At 29.3% G+C, this 14,439-nt stretch overlaps 1 protein-coding gene across 1 annotated transcript; it reads right to left on the bottom strand.

Moving 5' to 3' along the window:
• Positions 1–12,350: 12,350 nt before the first annotated feature.
• Positions 12,351–12,855, bottom strand: Phum_PHUM321900 (uncharacterized protein; the record flags this gene model as incomplete). The annotated part of the gene is made up of 2 exons (XM_002427434.1): positions 12,351–12,569; positions 12,766–12,855. 2 exons carry the CDS (start codon positions 12,853–12,855, stop codon positions 12,351–12,353), a joined length of 309 nt encoding a protein of 102 aa, XP_002427479.1.
• Positions 12,856–14,439: the final 1,584 nt, after the last annotated feature.

Here is a 14,439-nt window from a genome sequence, read left to right as displayed (position 1 = left end):
TTGATTTTGTTTAAAAATTTGACGTAAACGCGAATAAATAATTTAAATAAAAATAAAAAATAATAAAAAAATAATAAAATGATGATGATAATGATAATGATAATAATAATGATAATAAAAAATCGAAAATTTTATTTGTTATTAACGTTTATGTAAAATAAAAGAAACGTTTGAGTGTTTGTTTGCGTCCAAATAACGTATAAGAAAATCAATCGAATAACTCGCGTGTGAATATCCGGATCGTAAATTTTTATTCGTTTTTTCTTATTCACTCCCCCCTCACCTCTTACCTACCCCCGGGAATTTTCCCGATTCTTCATCCCTTTTCTTTCCCGTTATATTCCGTTCGCTTTCCCAAAACTCTCCCGAAAAAAAAAAAAAAAACAATTTTCAATTGGGAAAAAAAAAATTGTTTAATTTTTCGAAATAAGGTGGTGGTTGTTGTTGTTGTTGTCTGGTTGTTGTTGCTCCTGCAGTATATTTCGTTGTCATTTTCAGTCAAATAAATATAATATTCGAAATGAAAATTTTTCTCGAATCTTTTTTTTTTTTCTTTTTACTCCCCCCATCATCCCCTTTTACTCCTTTTTTCTTTCTTTCTTTTTCTCTTTCTGTCTCTTTCTCTCTACTACCCTTATATTAAGAGGGTTGATTTTTATTCTTATTTCCTTTGACAGATGTCTTTAACTCTTTCTTTTACTTTTTATAACTTTTTACGGGGGAAAAAAAAAACTTTTTCGTAACTTTTTTTAAATATTTAAATTTTTTAACTTATTCCTTAAAATCTTTTATTTTTTTTTACTAATTATTATTATTATTATTATTATTATTATTATTATTATTATTATTATTATTATTATTAGTTTTTCCGTTCGGAAAAGGTGAGAAAAAAATAATTTAAAAAAAAAAAATTAAATCGATATATATATAGATTATTTTTATCTTTGATTTTAAACTGACTTCCGCTTCCGTTTCGAATTTTCTTTAACTGTGAAAAAATTTTCCTACTTATCGTCGTCGTCCGCCATTTTTTTTTTTTTATTCCTTCATTTAATTAATTAGTGAAATGTTGTTGTTGTTGTTGTTTTTTCTTTCATCATACATACACTCACACACGAACTTTTACGATTTCCCTTGCAAAATAATAATAATAATAATAATAATAAATAATGCATGTTTGACATTCGTACAAACGAACGTTAGTCATTCAATTTTATTAGAATCTATTAAAAATTCGCAATAGATGAAAAAAAAAAAAACACGAATTCGTATCGTTAATAATAATAATGATAATATTCACGTAGGCGCGGCACGGCTGTTAACAAAATAAAAAAAAACATAAAACGAATTCGAAATATAAATGATTATTATTAAAGTAGAAATAATAATAATAATAATAATGATAAAATTTGACGTTGATTTTAGGGGGGGCCGAAATCACAATTTTTAAGGCAAAAGTTTTTTTCAGTCATCGTCTACGAATGATGACGAACGAGTAAATTTACCTTTTTTCCTTTTCTTTTATTCATTTCCCCCCCTTTCCTACCCTCCCTTCCCCCCATCACATTACTTCGCCCCCGATATTTCGTTAATTATTATTAATAATAATATTATCCTCATTAAATTTTTTTTTCTCTCTCGTACGAAACGACAAATTAAATTTTTCTCATTCACACACGTTTGTTTGTCGTCATTAATTAATGACGTCAATCTCAAGTTAAAAAAAAAATCAATATTTGAAAAATAATAATAATAATAATAATAATAATAATAATAATAATAATAATAATAATAATAATAATAATAATAATAACCGAAAGCAATAAAAAAAAATTTTTTTTTAATTTGGAAATTATTCAAAAGCGGTTTCGGTCGAATCAAAAAAAAAAATTAAATTTAAATTTAAATTTAAATATAAATTTTTTTATTTTTTTTTATTTTTCGTCACGTTGTCTCCCTGACAAAGTAATACCAAAAAAAAAAAAAAAAAAATTAATCGAAAAACAAGACTATTTAAATACCATAAAAGTCAGGTCGATTAAAAAAAGTATTTATGTGACAATTCGTTGTTAACAAATGTGATTTACGTCGTCCTTGATTGATCGTAGAATTTTTTTTTTTTATTGGGGAACCGCCGCCGCGCTTACAAATAAATTTTCAACTTTTTTTTTTTTTTTTTTTTTTTTTTGGAAGGTTTCGGTTCATTAAATAATCCGGTTTTTAAAAAATTAAAAAAGAGAGAGAGAGAGAGAGAGAGAGAGAGAGAGGGGGGGGGAAGAATGATTTGATTGTTGATGGTATTGTCAGTTTGGTAATAAAAAAAAAAAAAAAAAAAAAAATTTCAATCGGACGTTGCCTTAAAAGCAAAAAAAGGGAGCCTAAATCATTATTTATATAAAACGTTTTGTATTTAAGAATTCCAGGTAGTTTTTCCAGTGCCTGTAAACTGAATTACACGCCATTCCGCAAAGGCAGTATTAATAATAATAATAATAATAATAATAATAAAACTATAGACGGAGTTAAGTTTATGACTTTGCTAATGCCGGTGAGAAACAAAGTTTTTTTTTTTTATATATAAAATTATAAATATACGTAGCATTAAGATTCGTGAGACAAAGTGGTGGGTGGGGGCGAAGAGGGGGGGTGGGCGGAAGGACTCCCACATCATTCAGGCGCCACGGTCGACTTATCGTTATTTGTTTAAAAAAAATTAATTAATTTATCACGGGTATTAAAATTAATATCTTTAAAAAATATTTGAAAAACAATCATCCATAAATTTAATTTTCTCTCTCTCTCTCTCTATCTCTCTCTATCTTTCTCTCTCTCTCTCTCTCTCTCTCTATTCTTTTATAACCTTTGCTTAAAAAAAAAGTAACCTTAATTGATATGAGTTCTATCTTGTCGTTAAAAAAATCCTCAGATAGCAGAAGACAATTTTTACCTTTTTTTTTTTTAAAATGGAAAAAAAATGTACGAAAAATTTCGATTTGGAAAACCTTCGAATTTTATTATTATTATTATTTTTTTTCCCCTTGACCTCGCTTATATCGAGAAAATTTTATTTATTAGGAACCGCGGTAAGAAGTAATAATAATAATAATAATAATGATAAATGAAGGTCGATGATTTAATAAACGTCCAAATGGGTTCAAAGTACCAAAAACTAAAATATAAATAATTAAAATGTTTCATCAAAATGGCGTCGGGCGAATCATTCGAGGTTTTCTTTTCTTTTCTTTTTTCTTTTTCTCGTCGTTTGTTTGTTTTTAAATTTTTTTTCTAAATGAAAATCCGTAAAATATTTTATTACAATAATAATAATAATAATAATAATAATAATAATAATAATAATAATAATAATATTTCGATTTATACGCAAGGTAACGATTGCAAAATTGAATTAATTGATGACGATGATGATTGCTTACCTTTAAAACAACAGGTTATGTCATCAAATTTATTCGATACTAAAAAGAAAAATTTTTTCTGCTTTTTTTTTTTTTTATTAAGCGATTCTGTAAAACATAATATGAATTACAAAAAGGTAAAAATTGGCAATTATTATTATTATTATTATTATTACAATCGTGACCAGGCATTTAGTTGCGATATTTCGAACAAAGAAACACGCAGAAAACACGAAAAAAATTCTTTTTTGTTTGTTTTTGTTTCTCATCCGATTCTTTTAATTTTTTTTTCTCTTTGTTATCGTTTGGTAAATTATATACGGAGAAAGATAATAATAATAATAATAATAATAGGTACGATTCGGTTTAGAAATTATTCGAAAAGCATCAATTAAAATTTTCCCGATTAGCATCTGTGTTGTTACACTTTGCAATTTTGCAATTGATTACGTAATGACGAAAAAGAAAATGTTGATAAATGGTATTATAACCTTTGACCCCTTGAATTCATTTTACGTGTGATCAGAATCTTAAAAAAAAAAAAAAAAAATTAGTCCCGTGAAATTATTATTATTATTATTATTAAAAAGACGATTTCACCTCGAAAACAAACAAATGTGTTATCGTGCGGGTAACAAAAAAAAATTTTTTTCTCAATACCTATCTTATCAGGGAATCAGGTACGACGACGGGAAAGAAAAAAAAAATTGTAAGACACGTGATAGTAACAAAACGGATGACACATGTTTACGATCAATTTAGTTAGTTATTCAGGTTCGTTCGTTCGTTGTCAACCTCGAGATTTTTTTCCTCTTCTCCTTGTTTGCTAATTGTAAAGCAATATATCATTGTTTACAATGACTTGAAACATAAATGATAAGTTGATAATGACACCGAAAGGAAATTCTTTTTAAAGGTGACGATGATTACGAGACCCTTTTCCCCTCCCCTTCCCCCCTTCTTCTCTGTCTCTCTCTCTCTCTATCACACTTTTCTCATTACTTACATCCTCCCTTTTACGAAAGGTTTTTTATAGAGAACAAAAAAAATTATTGTAAGAACAAAAAAAAATTAAAACAAACAAAAAGTGAAAACGTTACCGCCATGTTTCCTACTCGAACTTTAATAATAATAATAATAATAATAATAATAATAATAATAATAATAATAATAATAATAATAATAATAATAATAATAATAATAATAATATTTTAACAGGAAATAATTATTAATAACGATTAAAAAATTTCAGTCGTTTCGTCTGATTTTTATTATTTATTTATTTTTTTATAACCGTTGCGACATAAACAAAAGTTGGCAATACTAACGTTATTTATCTCGATGATTATGATAATGATAATGATAATGATAATAATAATAATAATGAGTGTAGGTATTGACTAAGAGTAAAAGATTTGAATTATGGAGATACGTTTAAATGACAAATGAAGGCTAATTGCTTGCTCTTTTCTCTATTAGACAACAACTTGAGAAAAAAAAACTTTCTCTTATTCTGCCACCACGACACGAAAGAGAGTAAAAAAAAAAAAATTTTTTTCTGAACTTTTTTTAAAAAATTACTTTATTATTATTATTATTATTATTATTTGTAATTTTTTTTTTGCAATTTTTCGCAATTTTGAATTTAAAAAAAATTTCGACACGGTCGATTTTTTGTTGTTGTTTAAACGTATTTAAAAACGGAAAGTTTTGTTACGCTAACGTTTAAAGTAATAAATAATAATAATAATAATAATAATTAATTGGGTTTTTTTTTTGAAACTTCTTTAAAAATAATATCGTGGTTGTAGAAAGAAAAAAAACGTTCGTTTCACGATCATGTGTCTTTTATTTTCTTCAATTTAATTTGATGAATACGTCAATGCATTTTAATGAAAGTAATAATGATGATAATATTAATAATAATAATAAGTATTTTATTATTATTTTTAACCGTCTACCAACAAATTAAATTGTTTGTTGTTTCGTTTCGTTTGTATTTGTTACACTTTGATATTAAATCGCGAATTTTTTTTTTTTTTTGGCGGTCCCCATTTTTTTAACTTTTTTTTTTTTTTTTTTTTATTTAACTTCCCGTTCTCTCATTGATAAAATTTTTTTTTTTTTTTTTTGGGGGCCCGTAATATATTACTATCTATCGTAAAATTTCGTAAATGGGTCATTTTCATTTTGCAAAATAATTTTTCTGAAAATAATAATAATAATAAATGACGTTCTGTTAAAAAAATAGCAGTAAAGAAAACCCCGAAACGACGACGACAATAATAACAAATGCGTTAATCCATCTTCTTTAAAAAGACTTATTATTATTATTTTAAAATTAGTCGAGAAAGAATAAAAAAAATCCAATGGAAATCGGCCCTAAAAGGATGCCAATCATCAAGAAACGATTATGAAAAAAGGGGGAGAGAGAGAGAGAGAGAGAGAGAGAGAGAGAGAGAGAGAGAGAGAGAGAGAGAGAGAGAGAGAGAAAGAAAGAAAGATGAGAAAAGGTCAAAAAAAGTTATCGGGGACCATTTAAGCTTTTAATGTACGACCGAAAAAAAAAAAAAAAAAAAAACGCCTTGACGATGTTATGAATGAGAAAGAGAGAGAGAGAGAGAGAGAGAGAGAGAGAGAGAGAGAGAGATAGACAACCTCGGCAATGAATTACATTTGCATTAGCATTACCATCATTATTATTATTATTATTGATAAATCGACCAATGAAAATTTTAAAATTTTCAATGGGCAAATTGATTTTCTTATGAGCAATCATTAATTCTTTATTATTATTATTATTATTATCATTTACGGAGGCGGACTTGAAATGGTTTAAATGCTGCCATTTATTCAATTTACATGAAAAAAATTTTTTTTTTTTTTTGTTTCCCATTCGAAGATGAATAAGATGGTTCATTGATATTTCGTTTGTTTTAATTAATTTTAATTTATGACCTTCCCCTCATTCGAATGTCGGTATTTTGTTCACGTGACGTTTAATTACTTAACAAATTTTTCCTTTTTTTTGAACGAGCTCGTCAAAAAAAGTCAAAGGAAACAAAAAATACGCGAAAAAAATTTGCGGGGGGGAGGGAAGGTAGAAAAAAAAAAGAAAAACAAAATGTCGCGCGCGCATAATCTCATCATCAATGAAAACCATTTGGCGGTTAATAAGGCAAAGCTTTAATTAAAAAGAGAGAGAGAAAGAGTGAGAGAGAGAGAGAGAGAGAGAGGCATCTTCATAGATGTTAAACATTGCGGTTTAACAATTTTAAAATTTGTCATTTCAAACCCGTGGTAAAATTTTGAGGGCAAAAACGATTGTAGTAATTGTTTTCGTGTTTTTTCAACTTCCGGTTAACTTTGCATTACGTTTAATTGTCACGATCGATTTTTAACGGTAAAAAAAAAAAAACGGAACGATAAAAAAAAAACAAAAAAAACTTTCGTGGAAGCAGAAAACAATTTTTTTTTTTTTTTCATTTTATTTTAGGAAAATAAAAAAAATAAAAAGACGATTTGATCAAATATTAAAATTTTTAAAAATAAAAAAAAAAAAGGACGTGGTACATACACTTCCGCCAAGTCTTTTCATTTGTAATAACGTGCCTTTTAACTTTCTCTTTTCGAAAAGAAAAAAAAAATATGAGGGGAGAAAGGGAGAAAGCCTCCGAAAATCCCGAAAACAAAACAAAAAACTTAAAAAAGATAAAAATAACAATAAAAAAAAAAAAAAGAAAATGCCGATTCCGAGTTTTTTTGGACGGTTGTTTAAGATGTGTGGAAAATACGGAAGGGGAAAGGGGGGGACTCTAACGACTCCCCGCGGAGATGAAAACTTTCTTTCTTTTGAATCACTTAAACCAAAGCTTTTTTAAAACAAAACAAAGGCCATAAAAAGAGTTCGATAAACTTCGCGTGCGAGGGGGGGGGCGTTAAGGTCAGAGGGAGCGAAAAATTTTCAAAAAAAAAAATCTTTCTCAACTTTTCTTTTCATCACCCTCCTCCCCGCCCTCCCAAAAAAAACTTTACTCTGAAATCTTCAAACGAACAAACAAACAAACCTTTTCATCCCTGTTCCCGACAACAACAACAACGACAACCAATCAACACTCAATTATTAGTAATCTTAAGCAATTAAAATTTAATATCGGGTAAAAGTTATGTAATTTTCACATTTCCCTTACCCCCTTACTCTCCTTCCCTCCCTCCCTCTCTTCCCTGTCTGTCACGTTCTTATTCTTATCACTGTCATTATCACCGTCATTTCCTTTTTCTTTCATCGATGTTTTCGATATCTCGAACGTGAAAAAACAATTAATAATATTAACGGCTTCGAGGCATAAGGTACGAAATCATTTGAATTGACATTTAATTATTATAATTAAATCCCTTTTTAAATATTAATGTAAAATCGTTTCACAGGGAATTTTCAATGATGTCAATTTAATTGTTTTGGACTCTCAATATATATAGGTATTTAATGGGATTAAGATTAATTTAACAATTTTGATCGAGATCTCTCTCTCTCTCTCTCTCGAGTTTGAAAGATTTTACACTTATATCGTCACTTTATCATCAAAATATTTGAAATAATAATAATAATGAATAATTCGCAACTGATTTCCGTTTTGGCGCCCTTTTCAAAAAAAAAAAAGAAAAAGTGATATATGATGTGTCGTAAGTGTGCAAGTGTTTGTTCGTTTGTAATTTTTTCTATTATTGTAAAAATAATGTTTTTTTATTATTATTATTATCATCATTTTTTTAACAATACAAAAGAAAAGAAGAGACAGGACAGAGAAAAAAAAGAAAAAAAAGTACGAAATTAGTCGACAACACGCAAACAACCAACTACTGACCAGTTGAGTTAGTTAGAAAACAATCTTAGGGAACGTCATTGTTAAAAACATGAATAAGATTAAGGGGTGATGTCAAAAAAGGAAAAAAGAAAGAAAAAAAATTTTTTTTTTAATCTTAAAATCAATAAAATATTATTAAACGCAAAAAAAAAAAGATGATGGTAATGAGAGAGAAAGAGAAAGAGAGAGAGAGAGAAAGGGAGATGGAAAGAAAAGAAGAGTAAGAGAGAGAGTGAGAGAGAGAATGTAGAAAACATGAAATAATCGCATCACTCATATTTTTTTTTTTTTTTTGTTTTTTTTTTTTCGTTACTCACTAAACCACCCTTAAGTTTCTACATCCCCATTCACATTTTTTTTTTTTTTTTTATCGGCTCTTGTTCTAATTCCCTTTTTTTCTTCCCAACTCTCGACCGCGGATTTTCTACCCTTCGACGCCCGGAAAATCATCCAGCCCGTCGTCTTTCCAACACTGTATTTTTTTTTTTGCTCTTTTCGCCACCCCTTCATCCCTCTTCCCGTTAAAAAAAAAAAAATCATTTCCTTTAAAACAATCGACGTTCATTCACGTTAATCTTGTGAAAACTTTTTTTTAAATTCAACTGAGGTCAAATCGTTTCGTTTGCTTGCTTTTGGCATTTCACCACCGATTGTTATTGAATGTTTAACATTATTTACCCTCCCCTTCCCCTCCCCTTTTTAAGAGGGTTAGAGTTCACACGCGCACACATGCATTATTTCAAAATTTATTTTCTGCTTTATTAAACTTTTCTTACATTTACACACATTATTTCCTTTAACAACGAATGTCATTTTATATTTTCTTTTAAAAAAAACGAAAAGGTTTAAGACGAGTTAGCCAACCTTTGAAAGAAAGAGTTTCGGGTCATAAACCGCAAAAACGACGTTTCCGCCATTTGGCAGCTGACGTTGTCGACGATCTAAGTCGAAAAAGCAAATGGGCCACTCGATTCTTAAATCACGCGATCGACAGAAAGGAAGTTTGTATAAAATAAAACCGATAATTGGAGAATCAACCGGAACCGGAAACGCGTTTCAAATATATTTTATTTATCAATTGCTATTGTCTTATCCAATCCCACTCGGTTGAACCGACGGTTCTTTAGGTCGACAAAAAAAAATTTTTTTTTTTTTTTTCGTTTTCGTTTTTTTTTTGGGAATGGTTTTTGGGAACGCGCGCGTACACACGCACACGCATTCGCACACTCTTAAATTTTTTTTAATTCGTATGAATTAAACGAAATGGATGCACGCACGTTACACACACGAATATTATTATTATCAAAACGGTCCATTATTATTTATTGCCTAATGTTTTCAAAAACATGTTTTGCGTGTTGCATTTCAAACCTCCGATGTGACGCAGCATTTTTTAAACACAATTATTATCATTTTGGAATTTTTTTCGTTTGTTTATAATCAAAATGGAATTTTAAACGAGAGTAACATGGTGTGTAGCCTCGTTTTAATAAATCTCGCTCTCATTTGAAAAACAAAAGAAAAAATTCCCAAAATCGAAATTCGATTTCCGTCGACGACGACGACGACGTTCATATTATTGAAAAGTCGCGAGTTACAAACACACACACACATATATTTATTTTCAAGGTCAAGGTGGTTTTTTTCAACTGGCCTCCTTATCCCATCGATGATGATGGTGGTAGTGGGTATAATAGTGGTGGTGGTGGTGGTGGTGGTAATGGTAGTGGTAGTGGTCATATTAACAGAAATCAGATTGCTGGAGTCGGAGAATATTATATTTTTCTGAAATAGTAATAAGATCGGAAAGATATTGTTTGTTATGGCTTTTGTTCCCTTTTACTGTAATTGTGTCACTAGAAGAATTTATTAGTTTAAAAAAAAAAAAAAAAGTTTTTTTTTTGCACTTTTTCGATTGCTGACACGAAAGTTTTCATCGACGCGCAAAAAAAAAAAAAATAAATAAAAAATAAACGCGGATATGATTTCGTATCGATAAAGAAAAAAACTGTAGTAAGTTGTGTATCGAATGAGATCGTCTATACAAAAGTAGTAGCAATAGTAGTAGTACTGTGCGAAAGGAATAATAATAATAATAATAATTCGAGGGCGAAAACGTAATTTTTCGCGGTTTGAATTTCCGCAGATTTAGATTACACAAAACGTTTGTTCGAATTTTGCGGTTTGTTTAAGACGGTAAAACAATCGGATCGTCGGGACTCTTTGATTTACAATTATACGTCGTGAAATCCTTTCACGATGATGTTAAAATTTGAGGGAAGTAAAACACGGAGCGAGAAAATCAAGAGAAAAGCAAGAAGAAGAATAAAAAAATAAAGTAAAATGTTTTTATTCTTCTTCTTACAGCTTTAACAGACTTGCGACAAAAAAAAAAAAAATAAAACATCGACACGATAGACACAAGCCACGACGAATCCTTTCACGGCTTTACGCTTAATTATGTGTGAAAACATTAAAAATAAAAAATAAAAATGTGGTCTGCTAGCCGTAAAGAGTCGTGTATGGTTTTACGTTAATTACGTCACCGATCGTGCGAAATTTTAAAAATTTTTTGCGACAAATTACCGCGCGAACCGCCTTTTTTCGAGTATGTTTAAGTACCCGCGTAACCTCGTCTTAGTTTCACGACGAAAACAATTTTTTTGTTGTTGTTTAATTTCAATCGATGATGATGCAGCTGCTCTTCTTAATCATTTTTTAACTGCAAGTATGGCGCAATTAAATTTCATTTTTTTTTTGTGTGTGTTTGTGCAGTAAATTATTATTATTATTATTAAAACTTCTTGTTTGTAAGACCTTGGCACGATGCAATTTTTTTTTTGTTTTTGTTTTTCGACCGTTACGCGTAAGCAGTCGTAATTTTTGCTACGCATCATCGCAATTATAAATTCAAATTCTTACCAAAAAACTTTCATTTTATAAAACATCGATCGATTATTATTATTATTATTATTATTATTATTATTATTATTGTTTTATTGTTTGTACAACATCCGGTAATTAATTTCCTTGTGAACAATTATCATTTCGTGTGGTGTGTAAGTGCGAGAGAGTTGGTAACTCTTGCACCGATAATAATTCAAATTCTGGCAAATTTATTACGACATACGAAAACATCTGTTTACCTATACTTAATCAATCAGACGTTAAATTATATAATAATTATTTACTGCGGTGCACATGTTACGTAAAAACAAAAACAACCAACAACCGATGGCGTCGTTTAAACAAGTGCAACAACAAAAAATTTAAAATTTTCGACTTCGAAAAACGGTCATTTAAAGGAAAGAAAAGAAAGAGGAGGGATGTAGTAAAATCTACAAAAAAAAAAACGGTCAAGGTAGACTAAATACGGACAAATAAAAAAAAAAAAACTTAAAGTCGAAGACAATAGATGAGTGCGTATGCACACGCACACGCACACACACACACACACACACACTCGCACAAACTACTCAGAGTCTTTCGATCGTTTGTGAACGTTTCGTGAAGCGTGTCGACGATAACCTTGAGATATTGAAATATTATCGGCAAATTACAGTTCAGAGAGAGAAGACATCGGGGAACAAACAAAACAAAAAACAAACAAACAAACGAACAAACGAACAAAAAATCATTTTACTCATCCAATAATATAAAGACAATTCGTTATAGGCGACACGGTACCGTGAACAACCAATTATAATAAATGGCAGGTACGACGATGTTTATCTTGCGGCGTTCCAGGTTCGTCGTCAGCCGTTTCCGATTCACCTGCTCTTCCGACTCTTCGAGCTTTTTTTTTTTTTTTCGATTTGATTGTAGTAATAATAATAATAATTATTATTATCATTATTAGTATTATTATCGTTATTGTTATGTGTATGTACGTTTCGGAGAAAAAATTATTATTAATATTTACATGCGTCATTATTTAAAATTTTCAACAAAAAAAAACCGGATATGTAATGAGGTCTTAACCGTCGCGCGGTCATTTTAAATTCATCGATCGTTTTCGATTATTTTTGATGTGTGCTATAATACCCCCCATCCCAACCCCCAATTTTATCGATTACAATAATAATGATGATTTTTTAATTACCTCTTTGTCTTTCGATGCCAGTTCTCCTTCGAAATTATTCCTAGATATTAATTCTAAGGTTTGCTGCTCGCAATCCGCCATTTTATTGCTTAGCAGCTGTTGTTCACCGGAATCCAATTTGGTTTGATTTTTCGCAGTGGTCAACTGCTCTTTCAAAGCATTTACTTCTTTTTCTGCCAGTGTTGCTCTCTGTAAAAAAAAAAAAACGAGTACGAATATTAATAACAATAATAATAAAGAAGTATATTGATTATTATTATTATTTTTCTTTCTTATTGAAAATGTCGAAATGCAAAACAAACAATATTCACGATCTCTCTCTCTCTCTCTGTTTTTTGCCTTGGTATCCTTCATATCGTTCTAAGGGCAATTTTTAATAATTTACTAGGGGTGGGGAGGGAGGGGGGTAAATCTGGGGGTATATACGCGTGGCGTAATGACTTCGTAGTGATGATGGAAATGGCTTTGTCGGCATATCAGCAAAAGTTTTAAACCCTCTTCGAGTTATTACTTTTCCCAGTTTTTTAAATATAGTAAATTAAATTTTTTTTTTTTTTTTTTAATGTTTATTGTTGAATTTTTACAGCGCCTTTGAAATAAAATTAAAATTAAAATTTACACGTTTTAAATTTCAAAATCGAATTTTCTATGACAATAATAATAATAATAATAAATAATCTCAAAGCGACAGAAACAAACAAATTTTTTTTTTTTTTAAACGTTTCTCCGCCGACCATTAAAGAACATTTTGTTCTTCGTCAAAAAAAAAACACATTCAGTTGAGCATTTCCGCCGTGACGATTACCAAACAAATTATTTTACTCGACGACAACAACAACAACAACAACAACAACCGACAGACTTTAAAGGAGGGAAGTAAAAAAAAAAAAAAAAAACAATGGACAACGAATCGATTATTATTATTATAATATTTATTTTATTTCAACGTCTTCTTTCTAATCCTTTATTATTATTATTATTATTATTATTATTATTATTATTATTATTATTATTATTATTATTTATAGTTTGTGTGCTGTTAAAAGCCAAATAATATTAGGGCGCCAGTCAATTAACATAATTACTTAATTATTCGTTTTAAGAGATATGAAAACTTTCACAGCTGTATTAAAAAAAAAAAAAAGAAATAATAATAATAATAAAAATATTTTTTAATAATCCGACAGCTTGTATGGGAAGCTTTCAAAACCAGCAGTAGCAGCAGCAGCGGCGGCGTTGCCAACATTGTCAAACATCAAAACTGACAAAATATATTTTTAAAAAAAATTGACTTATTGGTATTTATATTTTACAGCCGGCATATTTAAAAAAAAAAAAAAACATTAAGAAAAAGAAACATCTTGTCTTTTGAAAATTTTAAAAAATTGTGACAATGTGCTGTGATCAACAGGAAAATACCAACAGCAAAAGAAAATGAAGCTCGATCGAAAGCTCTTTTTAAATTTGATGGCAATCAGTCTTTTCTCATTCTTTTTTTCTTTTAATGACGTCATCGTTAAATGACTAACAGTCTTTGAATCAGCCCTAACGTTATTAATCTTTCTATTTTTTTTTTTGTTTTGTTTTCGCTTCGTGTAAATGTGCGTGTGTGCGTGTGCGTTCAATGTTTTCGGATATGATTCAAAGTTTAAAAAAAAAAAAAAAAAAAACTAAAATATTCGTAGAAACTAATGAGAGGGGGAGAGAGAGAGGGAAACAATCAAATTTCGATGAATTAAAAATTATTCGAAAGAGAATATTAAAAAAAAAAAAAAAAATTATTTATCGATGTGTTCGTCGTCATTTAATAATAATAATAATAATTAAAAATCGTCAGAGTAAAGGACAGTAGAAAAAAGGGCAGGCAGGAAGTTTAAAGGAGAAGGAAAAAAAAAAAAATCCAGGGTGGGAACATTTTAAAAATTTAATCCCACATTGTAAGAAGTCACTAATAGATTTGTTTTAATGGGTTTTCGGATGTAAAAGAAATCAATGGGAATGGGAGGAGCTGATCGATGGACCATTGCAAGACGTTTCCTTTTATGGTAATTATCCTTTT

Source organism: Pediculus humanus, genomic scaffold, assembly GCF_000006295.1.
Source record: "Pediculus humanus corporis 1103172107733 genomic scaffold, whole genome shotgun sequence".
NCBI lineage: Eukaryota > Metazoa > Arthropoda > Insecta > Psocodea > Pediculidae > Pediculus > Pediculus humanus.
This window is presented reverse-complemented; position numbering and strand designations above follow the sequence as displayed.